The 14,109-nt window shown below is 38.8% G+C and overlaps 1 protein-coding gene across 1 annotated transcript in view; it reads left to right on the top strand.

Moving 5' to 3' along the window:
- The first annotated feature begins 1,356 nt into the window (after positions 1-1,356).
- The window catches only part of tshz2 (teashirt zinc finger homeobox 2), a 48,896-nt gene continuing 36,143 nt past the window's right edge, over positions 1,357-14,109 (top strand). Inside the window, exon 1 of the mRNA XM_088292023.1 lies at positions 1,357-1,928. Within this exon, the coding sequence (XP_088148149.1) occupies positions 1,889-1,928 (40 nt within the window). The 5' untranslated portion in view covers positions 1,357-1,888. The remainder of the gene's footprint in view (positions 1,929-14,109) is intronic.

Here is a 14,109-nt window from a genome sequence, read left to right as displayed (position 1 = left end):
TTTGTGTACTATAAATATGATTTTGTTGAAAGAAAATGTAAAAAAAAAAAAAAGGAAAAAAAAAAGAACTAAACATTCCAGTCCCACTTAAAGTAGCAAGGTGGGAGAATGATGTGCCAAAATGGTCAGTGACAACGGACATTCGTATGTTTTGCTACTCCTCTGAACTTTCGGTAAATCTTTTGCTTGTGTGCTGCATTCACTGACATGATCTGTATTTGTTGTTTTTGGTTTAGTATTTAGTTTAATTTTTTTCCCTTGAGTTTGGTGTGTCTCGTTATGTTCATTGTGTCCACCTGTGTTTGTCTACCCAAGCCCCAGCGTTAACCAATCAGGTCCTTCCAACCCTTCCAACCCAGGTGCTCCTTGTTGACTCGTCAATTTGTATGTATTTAGTTCCTTGTTTTCTTTCCGTACTTGTCGGTGCATTGCCTTTGTCAGCTGTTCTTGTCAGTGTTCGCGTCCGGTTTCCTCCTACCTGTCTCACTTCACTTTCCGTTAAGTTAAGTCGTCTTTGTTTTGTTGCTCCCATTTGATTTGTACTTTTGTTTCTTTTTGATTATATACCCTCGAACTTTTCCTTGCCTCGCTTCCCTGAATTTTTGGGTCCGCCTCTTCCTCAACCTCCACGTCACTACAACCTGACAGATTATTGTAATATAAAAAAAATAGATAAATGCTATCATCAAGACACTGAATAGATAAAACACAATGAAATAAGGGAGGGATATTTCCATTTTATCGTACGGTTTTAATAGTTTCGGATGCTGCATCATTTACCCCTGGAATTTACCCCAAAATTTTCACACCAAGTTTTCAAAACACCACTTTAAAATTGTAACTAAAGTTGTCAAGTCCAGCCAGGATTGGAAAATAGTAAAATACAGTCATTCATGTCAGGTAACGACATACATCACCGATTGATTGGCGGTTGTGCTCCACTTATGAGGGCCCGGTCAAAGCCAAAAAATGCCACGGCTGATTTATATATTGTTTTTTGGGGTTGGGGTCCCAGTCTGGCACTGTTTGAGGGGTTAAAATCAGTATAGTAATGAAAATAAACATAATAAAAAAAGATAGCATAAACACACGCACACACACTTGTGTATGTATATATATGTATATATATTTACCATATAGACCGACAAACCGGATTATAAAATGAAAAGTGAGTGCGTAAAAAGAAAAGTTGGGTTCAAAAACTGCTTAGAACAAACATTTCCCAGAAACACATTTGATTGGCAGGAGCGCCATGCAGCCTCTGTTCCTTTAATAAACTGCTGCTTATCTGTTCTCACAAATGTCTCGCTGCCATCATCGTCGTCGTCAGGTCCGGCCGGGTGGAAGGAGGGAGGGAGGAGTTTTCAATGTTCAGTTCTCTCGCGTGGATCTCTGCGCGCTGACATCGCCTCTCTGCTCTGCCCGTCCCCCCCGGCACCCAACAGTCCACGCTAGCGGTGCCAAAACCGTTTTTTGGGGTGCTTCTTCATTTGATTTTCTTGATTTTCACCACGCGTTAAGTCCACGACGGGGAAGTGGACGCGCGCACACTCGCGGGGACCAGCGATCAGATGGACACGAGGAGGGGGGCGCTCCGTCCCGCGTAGAAGACGGAAGAAGCCCTGATTTGTGATTTTATTTATTTTTTTAATATATATTATTGATTGTTTTTACTCTATTTTAATTTGATCTGCTTCGCGACACAAAGCGAACTGGATTCTCCCCCGGCAGCCAGATTGAGATCCACGAGCGACGTAAAGAAAACAAAAACGCTAAAAAAGAAACCACGCTCTCCACGCGCGTGTGCACTCTCTATGCGCGCACGAGCGTGGCCCCGCATTGTGGTTGCACCTGGGCACGCGCGCGCGAACGGCCACCCCGCGGCACCATGCCACGCAGGAAGCAGCAGGCGCCTCGACGAGCTGCGGGTAAGAAGACGCCTCTTTCACTCCCGTTGTCTTCTTCTTCATCTTTTTTTCTTATTTGGAACATTGTTAGGCTTGTTTTGCCTTTGTTGCCATGGTCACCGTCTCACCTCCACGCCTCCTCCCGCCGGCCCTCCCTTCTTGCTTCCCAACAAACTTTTTTGGCTTGGTTTCATACAGGACACTCTGATATGTACGACACACTGCATTTAGTTAAGCAGTTTGTCTTATGTTCTTTAATACGACTTTAAAAAGTAACATCGCTGGCGTGCATGGCCACTTTATTAGGTACACCTGCCCAACATCCATCCCTGTTCCGTGTGGCGCTTGTCCTCATTAGAGTCACGGATTTGCTGGAGTCTATCCCAGCTGATTTTTTGGGGGAGAGGCGGGGTGCACCTTGGACTGGTCACCAGCCAACTTCAGGTTGTCCAATCTAATGGCATCCAAAGCAAAGAGTCAACCTTTAAAAGAAAATGTAGTTTAATTTTGAGGCATTGTTTCAACAATTTGTTATTGTGATTGTCGAACTACACTGCAGTAGACTGAGCTGTTCCTAATATTATGGTTTGGGATGAACGTGCGATTACAATTCTCTGACTGAGCAAAAAGGTCAATTCTGAGCTAAAATTCACTTTTTTAATTTTAGGTGGAAGACGATAATCCTCAAAGAATGTAATTGCCAATAGAATTAATTCTTTATTTAATATTTTTAAACCTGTAAGCTCTATTTGAAAACGTTATTATGCTCCATTTTTCCTTGGTTGCGTCAGAGTAGACTTCATAAACATCAATCATTTTACACAGCAGGAATGTAAAATTACTGGCTTTGTTGGTGTAATTTAAAACGTATATTATTAATTTCTGATTGGGCCGAATGAAATATTTTGTAACACTAAAAGTGCTCTTTTTCTGAACACAAACTCGTTATCAGACTGAAACAACAGCACCTCTGCAGGCACATTCGAGTAGTGTACCATGAATCAATCCATCCATCTATCTATCTATCTATCTATCTATCTATCTATCTATCTATCCAAATATCATCGAGGCAAAAAAAATCAATTCATCCAGTTTCAAGAATCCACACCTCCTGCTTGCCTCAGTGTGAACTAGTAGTAAAAACAAAGTCATGCCTTCCTTGGCTACACGTTGTGTTGGGCTGTTGTATCCTTCTTGTGAACTCTCTGTGAACTCTTCATATTACGGACATGGACACAATTTTGGTGGGTGGGGGTTCTTAAATGTGTATATGTCTAAATTATCCTTCTATCTTTTCTGGATGCGAAGCATGTTCTCCAAAGGGCACCATAATCAGCGGCCTTCGCCCTTAGGTTGTCTTTTCGGAGGATGCCTTGTATTTTTTTTTCTTTTTTCTTTTTCTCGCGTGTGAAGCTGTGTGAAGTTATCAGTCTTTATTATGGGTGCGGATGCTGCGAGCAGATGGCGATTGTTTCACCGCCAATAATAGCGGCGCTTTTCTACGTGAGGAAGATACTAAGATCTCAGATGCACACACACATGCAGCAAATATCATATGAGTGATCAGACATCCTCTTTTCAGAAACCGTTTTTTTTTTTTTTACACCCTGCAAAATCAGAATGACTTTCTCGATTGTTATGTTTTTGTGATCACTTTGAGCGTTCTTCAGAATTCATCTAAGATCCTATCACTGAGCTCTTATTCATCAGTGTTTTTATTCCCCGGTCATGGGTTATACAGTCATCATTACATATCAATCATTATAGCAGCAGAGTGTGTGTGTGTGTGTGTGTCAATCATTACTGTTGTAACTTGATCCGTAGCAGAAGTGTTATGACAATACCACTTGGGTAAATGACATTGTCTTTGCAGCTCTGTATTTGGTGAGATGATTAGATTATATAAGTTATATAAGTTCGGGGCAATAGCTCTGCGAAGGCGTAGCCTATAATTATGTCAAAAAGGGACTTTTTAAAGTTTTCATTGATAATAATTGTAATATATATATATATATATATATATATATATATATATATATATATATATATATATATATATATATATATATATATATATTAGGGCTGTCCAAATTAAGCATTAACTCAAGATTTATTTGATGTTTTTTTTTCAGTTAACTCAGTTTTATTTACTTCAAAAACAATTTGCATACTCTTCAAAGCCAAATTCATATACGTTACCATATTAGCTACACATCTGTAGCACATCATCTCACAACAAAACACCGTGCTCAAGTTACCACTGGCCCTTGCAAACCAACACTGCTGCAGTGTGGTGCTAAATAAATATATATAAATAAATAAACTGCCGAAGTTTTGAGAATTGTTTCTATGGAAAATGCCTGTAAAGATGACTCCATTTAGATCATATTCAAGGATCAAAGGAAAGCTATTAGAACAGTTTTTTAATCAAAATCCACTTAATATTTGGAGATTTTACATTAATTACAAGATATTATAAAAAATTTAATCGCTTGAGAGCACAGCTTATCAAGTTTGCAAAGAATTTTTTTTTTTTACACGAATGTATGCAGTTAAGACTATTAATTTTTGTCTTATGTGAAAAAAAAAACAAAGTTGTTGATATTATTACTTGGTTATTTTTTTTTTTTGCAGTGTTAAAAGCAATACATTTAGTCACCCGCAAAACACACACTAGCACACCCCCACACACTTAGATTCATGAGGCATCCTATTTTTGGAGCAAAATGTGCTCACCTTGCTCAAGACACAGAATATTTTTCCCACATTTCAACCTCCAAAGTGGCCTTTTCCTAAAAAGCCCTTGCCTTTATTTTTTGGAAGAGTGGTTTGGGGGAACTTTTTAGACGGTGCCTAAATGATCCCTTTACACGCTCCCTAAATGTGTCGGGCCTGTGCGAGCGTACAAATAAGCCCTCCAGAAGAGTTTCTTCATTGTTGAGGTAATTGTCTCCTGGCTGACAGGCACATTCATCAGTGGCTTAATGGTCAATCAAAAGTTGGCAGGCAGAGTGTTTTCATTCTTTCCTATCCACTACATTAGGAATACTTCATCAAAATGTCGGCCCGCTAATGGCTGTGAAGAGTTCATGACTGACTGATCCCTTGTCTGCAAGCCCCCTCCTCCCCAACCCCCTCTTCTTGAAAATTAACAGCTCTGCGCTTGTGAGATGTGGGCCCGCAGATAAACAAATTGTGCATTAATATTTCATCTTCAAGACCTGCGACGGTGCCGTGAAGCGGTGGAATATTCCCGGCCCTCGTTGTCATTTTTCTTGTTTTTCCGCGCCCCCCTCCCCCATCATTCTCCAGTATTCTTGAAGGCTCTTTGCAGCTGTAACTCATTTCACTTGATGACTTTACTGAGGTTACAGAGAGTGACGACAAATTGATTACCTGGCAGAGCAAGAATGGAGCGAGCGGAGACGGCGGCTGACAGTCATGTTATAATAATATGTTTAATGATGTGTGCAGCGGGAACAAGGAGAAAGGAGGATGGAAATAAGCACACACAAGATGCAAAGGAATATATTTTTAAGTGTGTTCATTGTTGATATAAGGCCCTTAAAGATGCAATGTCCCTCTTGTAGGAGTTCTTTTTTTTTTTTAATCACAAAGCAGTCTGGATGCTCATCTGGGAATTGTAGCATTTATTAATAGGTGCATATGGAAATGTCAGATCATAAGAACACACCCACTGCACACTACATTAGGTACACCTGCACAATCTAATGAGAGCCAGTGCACGAGGAGTAACAAAAATCCAAACAATTGAATAGCACGCAGTTGAAAGCAGACCTTTCAAATTGTATGCCTTCAATGATACATCCTTCATTTATTTGTCCGAAGGGTGTCATAAGGATCCAAATTCAATATTTGATATTTTGGTGGTGACTCCTGTTACAACAAAAACAATAACAATGGGTCTGTATGTCAAGCACCCCAAAAACACCAACCACAATTTTTTAGCAGGATTTTAGAAAATACCACTTAACATTATTGCACTTTACAAACACGTAATTAAATGGCATGTAGAAGATTAAAACCATATGAGCATTATTATAATTCTATAGGCATTGTGCTACTCCTTCCGTGGTGCTTAACCACCAGGGGGTAATATTATACACAAATCCTACACGTAGATTCGATCATAAAACACAGACAAATACCATAGCAAGTTAGCAACTCAGCTACAATCTTTTAGTAATAGTAGTTTATCGCAAATGTGAGTATTATTACGCTCTGTTTGCACGTGTCGCTGCCAATGTTCAAAGACACATTTTTAACGGTTTATAATTACCGCAACCTCAATGTAGCAGCATGAGCACATCTGTAAAGTTTTACATTGTGTGTTAGCATTAAGCTAGCAGGCTTTCGTAGGACACAATAAACAAAATCTGTCTGTCTGTCAGGCTGGCTAGCAAGCTATAAATTTAGCTAGCTAGCTAGCGAGCTCAATAGCTCACTAGCTAGCTATCTAACGAGCTATCTATCTGTCTGTCTATCTATCTGTCTGTCTATATATAGCATAAGTGTACTTTTTGTTCATGGGGGATGTGCTACTTGGTTTTCCTGAATGCTACATACTTGAAGTGCATTGACATAACTAACGTTTGATCATGTGGTTTGGTGATGCAATGAACCTCCGTCACTGTGAGCCGTTATCATCCACATGTTGTGCTTTGATTCAGTTTAAAGGCGCCATAATAGCGCAAGGTTCATGTTTGAGTGAAAAGAGCCATATGTTACTGCGCGACCCGGGGGAGGTTCCCTCTCGCTGTTGTTGTTTTTAATTTTTACAATAGCGCTGTGCCTGTAACCCAATTTGCTGTTAACAAGATGAATTGGGGAGCAGACAAAAGCATTAAGTGTTGCAGCTCCAGCTCATGACTGACAGCAGCTTGTGGGAATGGCCTCGCACAAATTCCTCCTAAGTGGTTTGCTCAGAAAACATCCGCGCATCAAGGCAGATGTTGTTGATCTACTTGAGGTGGGAAAAGCTAGTCCAGTTTGAAAAAGGGGCTAACGAAGCTTGTTCTTTTGGAATTTGACTCCTCTTGAACTGCCGTTGTCCTTTATTTGTTCGGAGACGTGATCCTGTTTTATGTTGTACTTCATTCTAGATGCTAATCTTGAATGTTTGACATTTAAAAAGTAGGGAAAAAAAGTATTTGCAGCACAATATTCAATGCATTCTAATTTGGCCCAGTTTCCAATTCTCCAAAAGTTTGGTGGAAAGCAATTAATGTGTAATCTTGCTAATAAACAAACAACGGCGAATACATGACCTATTTCCACTTTTAACTGATCCACACTGCGCCACATTTTTCAAGAATCAAGTCTAGCGCTATGGTAGCGTGAGCTTGTTGAGCAGAGAACGCTAGCTCCCAAAATAAGGTGGAAAGGGAAAAAAAGAACTTTCAATTAAAAGCAGAAAAGTTGTGGAACTTTATTTTGACGCTAATGTGCGGAAACTTCAGTATTTTTTGGGGGGGCCAAACTTTGGCTCGAGGTCCAGGAAGTTGCAAAATGATGCAATCATTAGCGGGCATTACATCTCTCCGTGTTTTTCTGCGACGAAGTTGACGTCAACAAATGTTTTGATCAAATGCAGTCTCCCGAGCGCGGCACACTTTGCTGCAGCGTTTGCATTTTCGGGCTCTACCCCCGTAGAGGTTTCCCATAATAACTTCCTCTTCATCAGCGACTTTTTACTGTAAAACGAGGAGAAATATCAAGTCAGGTGAGATGGTGGCAGGTGCCGCTAGCGCTGCACGCTAGCCGTTCTTGCCGTGCGTGCACATGTGGGTGGCGTAGTGGGTTTTTTTTTTCGCGTGATGGGGAAGAGAGACTCCTGTGCATGAACAGATGTTTCCATTACATGCGAGTGGACTGACACATGTTTGCTTATGTATGTGGACACAGATACTTGTATGTCGTGTTTATGTGAATATACAGCAAGATTTATATTTTGTATGTATCTGTAAATGCTAGTGTTACGTGAGTGGACGGACACACACACATATATATATATATATATATATATATATATATATGTATATATGTATGTGTCAAGTGATTAATTTTTTAAAGTAATTAATCACGAAAACAGTCCATGATTAATTGCGAATAAGCACATTTTTCAACTACTATTTTTTTGCGACGCTTGGAACAGATATTTACTTGAATAATATCTTGGAATTGATGCAAAATCACCAAATTTGAAGTATATTTAATTCAAAGACTGTTCTAATAGCTTTCTTTGATTCTTGAATCCGATCTAAATGGAGACAGCTTTCCAGGCATTTTTCTTCGAAACATTTCTCACAAGCGCCACACTTCAGCAGTGTTGGTTCGCAAGGCCCAGTGGTAACGTGAACGCGATGTTTTGTTCTGAGACGTGCTAAAGATGTACAGCTAATATGGCACAATATTTGCAACGTATGCAAATTATGTTTCAAGTTAATCAGACTGCGTTAACTGAGTTAAAATATTTGTATTAATCACCTGAGTTAATGCTTTAAATTTGACATCCCTAATATATGTGTATATATATATATATATATATATATATATATATATATATATATATATATATATATATATAGGTGTGTCACCTCACTACTTCCCTCTTGAGACATGTGCCAGTTTACAGGAAACGACAATTTGATTCATGTAGATGTGATGCAGAAATTAGTCTATTTCTTGTTGTAGTGTGGATTTTTTTTTTCAGCCATTTGTCATTAAGTCTGACAACAACTAGAATATCGGGATGTGAGTTTAGTGCAAGATGGCTCAACCGACACTTTGTCCTTATGCAGGGGATACAGTAGCAGCGGTGGGCCTGCTATCGATTACACAGTGCTGTGTGGGTTGTGTGTTTTATGTTCTTTGCAGCGAAATGCACGCTTCCTCTTGTGCCGTGCGTTACTTTTATGATGAACATTCCCGCCAGAGCTTCCCGTCTTTGTAATTTATGCCCGCGGCCCGACGTCATCTCTATCTTTTCCATGCACAGAGATTTAGGCGTTCATCTTGTACTTGTTGACCTACATGTGTAGTGTCGGGAGGTGGGGAGTCGGGGTGGAGGGGAGGAGGGTTGGGGGGGGGGGCGCTCGTCTGCCATATGGAGGCCTTAAAAACAAATCACAAATGGATTAGGTTTTCACCTGAGTACCATTGCACCTAACAATGAATGAGAGCGCGTTATTTTTTTGCCTTAATTCAGCAGTGCCTGTTAAATAATATTTAAAAAAATAGAAGAATTAAAAAAAGTCATGTTGTCGCGTATTTAAGTGGAAACACAAGCTTTTCATAGAACAGGCTGTTGATTGAAGTGGGTCCATGCTCCTAAAATGAAAGGGGAAAAAAAACCCGGAGAAAACATTCATCTTAAGTTATCTGATTTGCTTCTTATCAAACTCCTAATGAGCCGCAATTAAGATGAATTATGTAAATTAACCCTCGTCTGCTCGCGACTGCAGGGGCGATGACAACATTGGTGCGATTGCTAATGGAGTGATCTGTGATAATTGCAAAGGAAAATCATCGTCACATAGCACACCTCCTAGGGGTGGGTCACTTTGTAATCAGGTGATAACGAAAAGGTTTGATTTGACTCGGCACAGTTAAGTCAGGCCCAACTAGTTTGGTGCCTAAATGGGCTGTAACATTTCTTCATATCACACTTTCATTTTATTGATAACAAGCGCTAATTTTGTTCATGTCTATTTTAGCTTGTAGCAAGGAACCAAATTTGGTTATTTGTGTGCATGTTCAAAATGTATTTTGATGCAGAAGAACCTTGTAATTTTGAAGATATTCATAAAAAGTAAATAAATTCAAATAGTTTTCACAATTATAAATAAACTCTTAAACACATTTTAAATATGTAATGATAAATAAATATTATTAAAGAATTTTAAGAGAAATCCTCCCAATTGAAAAACAATAATACTAATACTGAAAAACATTTATGAACTTTATGAATGGTTAATAAAATACAACTACACATGAAGCCACAATAAAAAAAAGTGCAAAATAATGTTTCAGTATGATAATAGAACCATATCATGCTGCGTATACATTAGTTTCAATCTGTTAATAAAATGTAAAAAGATTCCAGTTATCCATTTTCTTTACTTCTTGCTGAATTTTAATATTTATTTATTGTCAACAACGACAAATCATAAAAAACGTTTCAAAATAAAATTCACCTGTAATGCTATAATTGTTGAGGAGTGAAATTTTGAATACCTTTATGACAACTCGCGATAACAGTGTGCTCCATGTTTGAGCAATTTGATTGGTTGATTGCGAGCCAATCAGGGCGCACTTGAAAAAGCATTTCTCCAACATTCTGTTGTAGGATATTTAACGATCACTTTTGTCATCAATCACCAACTACCAATTAGCCTAAAACGTAAACCTTGCATTAATTCTGTTCTTTGGCTTCGGGCTGAGAAGGATGCTCGCCTCACGTCTCCGCAGTAACGATGAGCATGTGAGCGAAAGACGTGTTGCCGGGCACGTTCCTGCGGCACGGTGTGAACTGCTGAACTTTGCACCTTTGGTAACTTCGTTTAGCGGCAGGCTGATGGCGCCTCGACAGCTTTATGCGCCCCGTGTTTTATGAGTCGTCACGCGGTGCAATTACACACGACCTAATTTGATGAATCAAGTCTATGCTCGGCCGCCATCGTTGACCTTGCTGGACCGCCATTTTCCATCTCCCAGTGCGGGTCAAACAGGGGTCTCGTGCATCTATGATGAGATTTGGTAACTGGTCGTTGTTGGCTTAATTTCAATGCACTTGGGTAAAAAAAAAAAACAACTGAAAAACTGACTGAATCATAATTCAGCTCGCAGGGATGTTCAAAATTATGCATCTTTGTGCTCATAAAATAAGATGTTACGTGAACAGTGTGATATAATAATAATAATAATAATGATAATAATAATAATAATAATATTAATAATAACAATAATAACAATAACAATAACAATAACAACAATAATAATAATTATTATCATCATCATCATTATCATTGTTTATGTAAATATTACTTCTCTGCCATCCTGGTCAGCTGTTTAAAATGGATTATTTTAGAGTTTTTATTTAGATCAATTTTACATTAATTTAAGTAACTATGAAAAAAAGAAAGTTTGGCATCGTGTCAAAGGGTCGAGACTACTGCACAAAATAGCAGAAAAATCACAGATATCAAAATTTTCCCCACAGTGTTGGGGGTGGCCACAGAGATACAAGAGGTGGCCAGGGCCCCTCAGGCCACTCTGTAGCTCCGTCCCTGAATAAGAGCACTATAAATTAATTGTAATCTGCAAGTGATCTTGACACTAATTCATACAAAATTCTCCATTTTGACAGAATGGTATGAACTCATATCGAAGGCATAAACATTTTCTCGCATTGTATTGGAAAGGTTGCTCTGGTATAAAATACTTAAGTCATGCAATTTTTAAAAGGTCAAATTGCATTTTAATCCAATAATGACATTTTTTTTCAATCAGAGATGCAAGTAAACTTTTCTATTTGAATGTGTTTGTACTGATTCCAGATCTGCATTGGTTTGTTCTTTAAGACATCAAGTTTTCACAATAAAAATAAATATAAGAAAAATATGTAATATATTAATATATTTAGTAATATTTTGGGGTTAGGTTCAGCAACCGGTGGAATCTTTGTTTTAAATGTCATTGCTATAAACTACAACGCATGGTAAAATCCGTATTACCAACCTTTATAGGTCAAACAAATAATAAAATCTCAAAAACACGGTGTGCTACAAAAAAAAAAATAATATATGTGTTATTTTTACCCCACAACAAAAAATGTTTTTAGGGACACATGAAGCAATCTCTGATTAAAATTTGCCTTTGCCCAATTTAATCCCCCCCATTTTGATGCCGTTTGTTATTTTGTATGAGACTCCATTTTGCCTTACCGGTATACAATTTTATTTGAACACACAGAATATCCTGCTGCCATGTATGAGAAAATAAACAAGCAATTTTTATTTTTTGTCATTGATATGATCCAATTTCAGCCAATTGTCCTGGCGTTCTTCAGCTCGAGGCCTGAGCGAGACAAAGGCCCGGTTTGCATGTCCTGTCGCGACCCCTCTGCTAAAGGCTAACTCTTCCGCTTAAAAATTAACATTGATTAATCATTTTAGTGTGCTCTTCCAAACACCAAACAGTAATGTTACCATCTCATGCAGGTGTCCTAGCGAGTCGACTATTATTTTAGACCCAGCAAAGAGTAGCGAGCGTAGTATTTGTAATCTAGTTTGCCATCTCCTGATAACAAGACGGCGTAGCATCCAAATGAAGTCATTATTTGAGTCTAAAATGGCGACATATTGTCGCGTTAAGATCACTGTGCCTGAAGGTCTTTTGCGTTTGGAGGTCACCCGCCCGCTTGTGTCTTCACAACGTGCTGAGCGAGTCAGTTGAAACGACTTAATTGATACTCATTAAACAGCGTTGACAGCTTCAGTGTCCGTGATGGATGTGGAATAATTGTGTTGTGCTCACAACTTGATTAAGAGAAGCAACAACAGTGGCTGACGAGTGCGTCGAGCCGCCGCACCCGCGGGACGTCCTGAAATATCGTAAAGCCTCGGGAGTCGAACCTTTGCATCAAAGCAATGGGAAATGGGATGATTTTGAGACTACCAGCCGAGTAAAAAAAAAAAAAAAAAAATGAATCTTTGACGTATTTTGCCGTCAATGGTAGTGAATGAGTTAATGTACAGTTAATAATTTTTTAAGATGGTGACATTACATTTATGCTATTTTCAATTCTAAAATTAGTTTTAAATCTGTTTAATCATTACAAAGAAATATTGATGGAATTATTTGACAAACAAAAAAAAATGTTAATCAAAACATCTTATGTTTAATATTCTTCAGAGTAGGCACTTTTTACCCAGGGAACAGCTTTGCACATGACGGAATTTTCTCAGTCCGCTTTATGATGTGGATGACGCTTTATGAGCTGGAATGACTTTCAGTTCACAGCTGTGCGTTATCATGAGGCAATCGCTTGAATTTCTTCCTGCTCTTTAATGTGTTTGCTTGCGACCATTTGAATGGGATGGAGTTTCCAAATTTTTGACTGGAGCAGTATTTTGTTCTGGCGCGTTTTCATTTACCTGCCAGGGCAAGTCTAGTTTACCCTGTTTGGGAATGTAGCAAACTGCGCTGGGCGTTCCAGCGCACCTGCCAATTTGGTGACAGAAAATAGGCACGAGCTAAAAGCTGTAATAAATAGCTGCGCAGGTGATGTAACCCGATTTGGGTGGATTTAATTGAAGAGTGCATTTTTCTGCTCTGCAATGTCTTAGATTGTATGTATCTCTATTGCTCTGTATTTAAAGGGAATGAATGGAGCTGCTTTCATCAGCCAAGACTTCGTTTGTGTGTGTTCACTCCCACAATGGCGCAAATGCACCTTTGTAACTGCGTCCGTCTGCGAAAATACCAAAATGAAGAAAACTCCACCGATGCACGTTTCGACTGTACTTTTCGTCCGGCTTGCACAAAACCAAGATGGATGGCTGGGATTCTACCTTGAACAAGTTCTGAGATTAAAGTACACTGTGTACATCCAAATTCACATTTCAAACCCGTCAGCCGTTCTAAAGCGCTGCACAATAAATCTAAAACTGCAGTTATGATAACTTTAAAACTTTTATTCATCTCAATATTATATTTGCACATATAATAAAGTTGTGCGGTGTCAGCCAGATGACGAATGCGCTTTGAGTGTGATTTAAGTTTGATATTGGAGGCGTTTGGAATTGACTGTCTCGCTAATGAGTCCATGACAAATGGTGCCATTTAGAGGAGAAAATGAATGCGGGGGAAACTTAGAAAAAATATTATTGTACTGTCTTTGGAGTTTTTTTAGAGTGATATTCCGTGAAGCTGAGCTAATTTGATAAAATAGTGCATCAAATCTCTCCCTGGTGTTTTTCTAAAGGCTGGCTTGTGAGCACAAAAAAAATAAATAAATAAATAAACGAAGTTTGTGACTTTGACATTCTAAGGCACTTACAGCTGATTAAAGCCACACCCCTCGAGGATATTAAAGCTGGGAGGATTTACAACTTTATCCTCACATGATTTATATTACACAGGGAGGTCTTTGTACAGGAAGCGGCTTGCTCGTCTGGCG

The sequence above is a fragment of the Idiotropiscis lumnitzeri genome, chromosome 3 (assembly GCF_059441095.1).
Source record: "Idiotropiscis lumnitzeri isolate Australia: NSW breed Sydney's pygmy pipehorse chromosome 3, RoL_Ilum_1.0, whole genome shotgun sequence".
Lineage (NCBI taxonomy): Eukaryota > Metazoa > Chordata > Actinopteri > Syngnathiformes > Syngnathidae > Idiotropiscis > Idiotropiscis lumnitzeri.
This window is presented reverse-complemented; position numbering and strand designations above follow the sequence as displayed.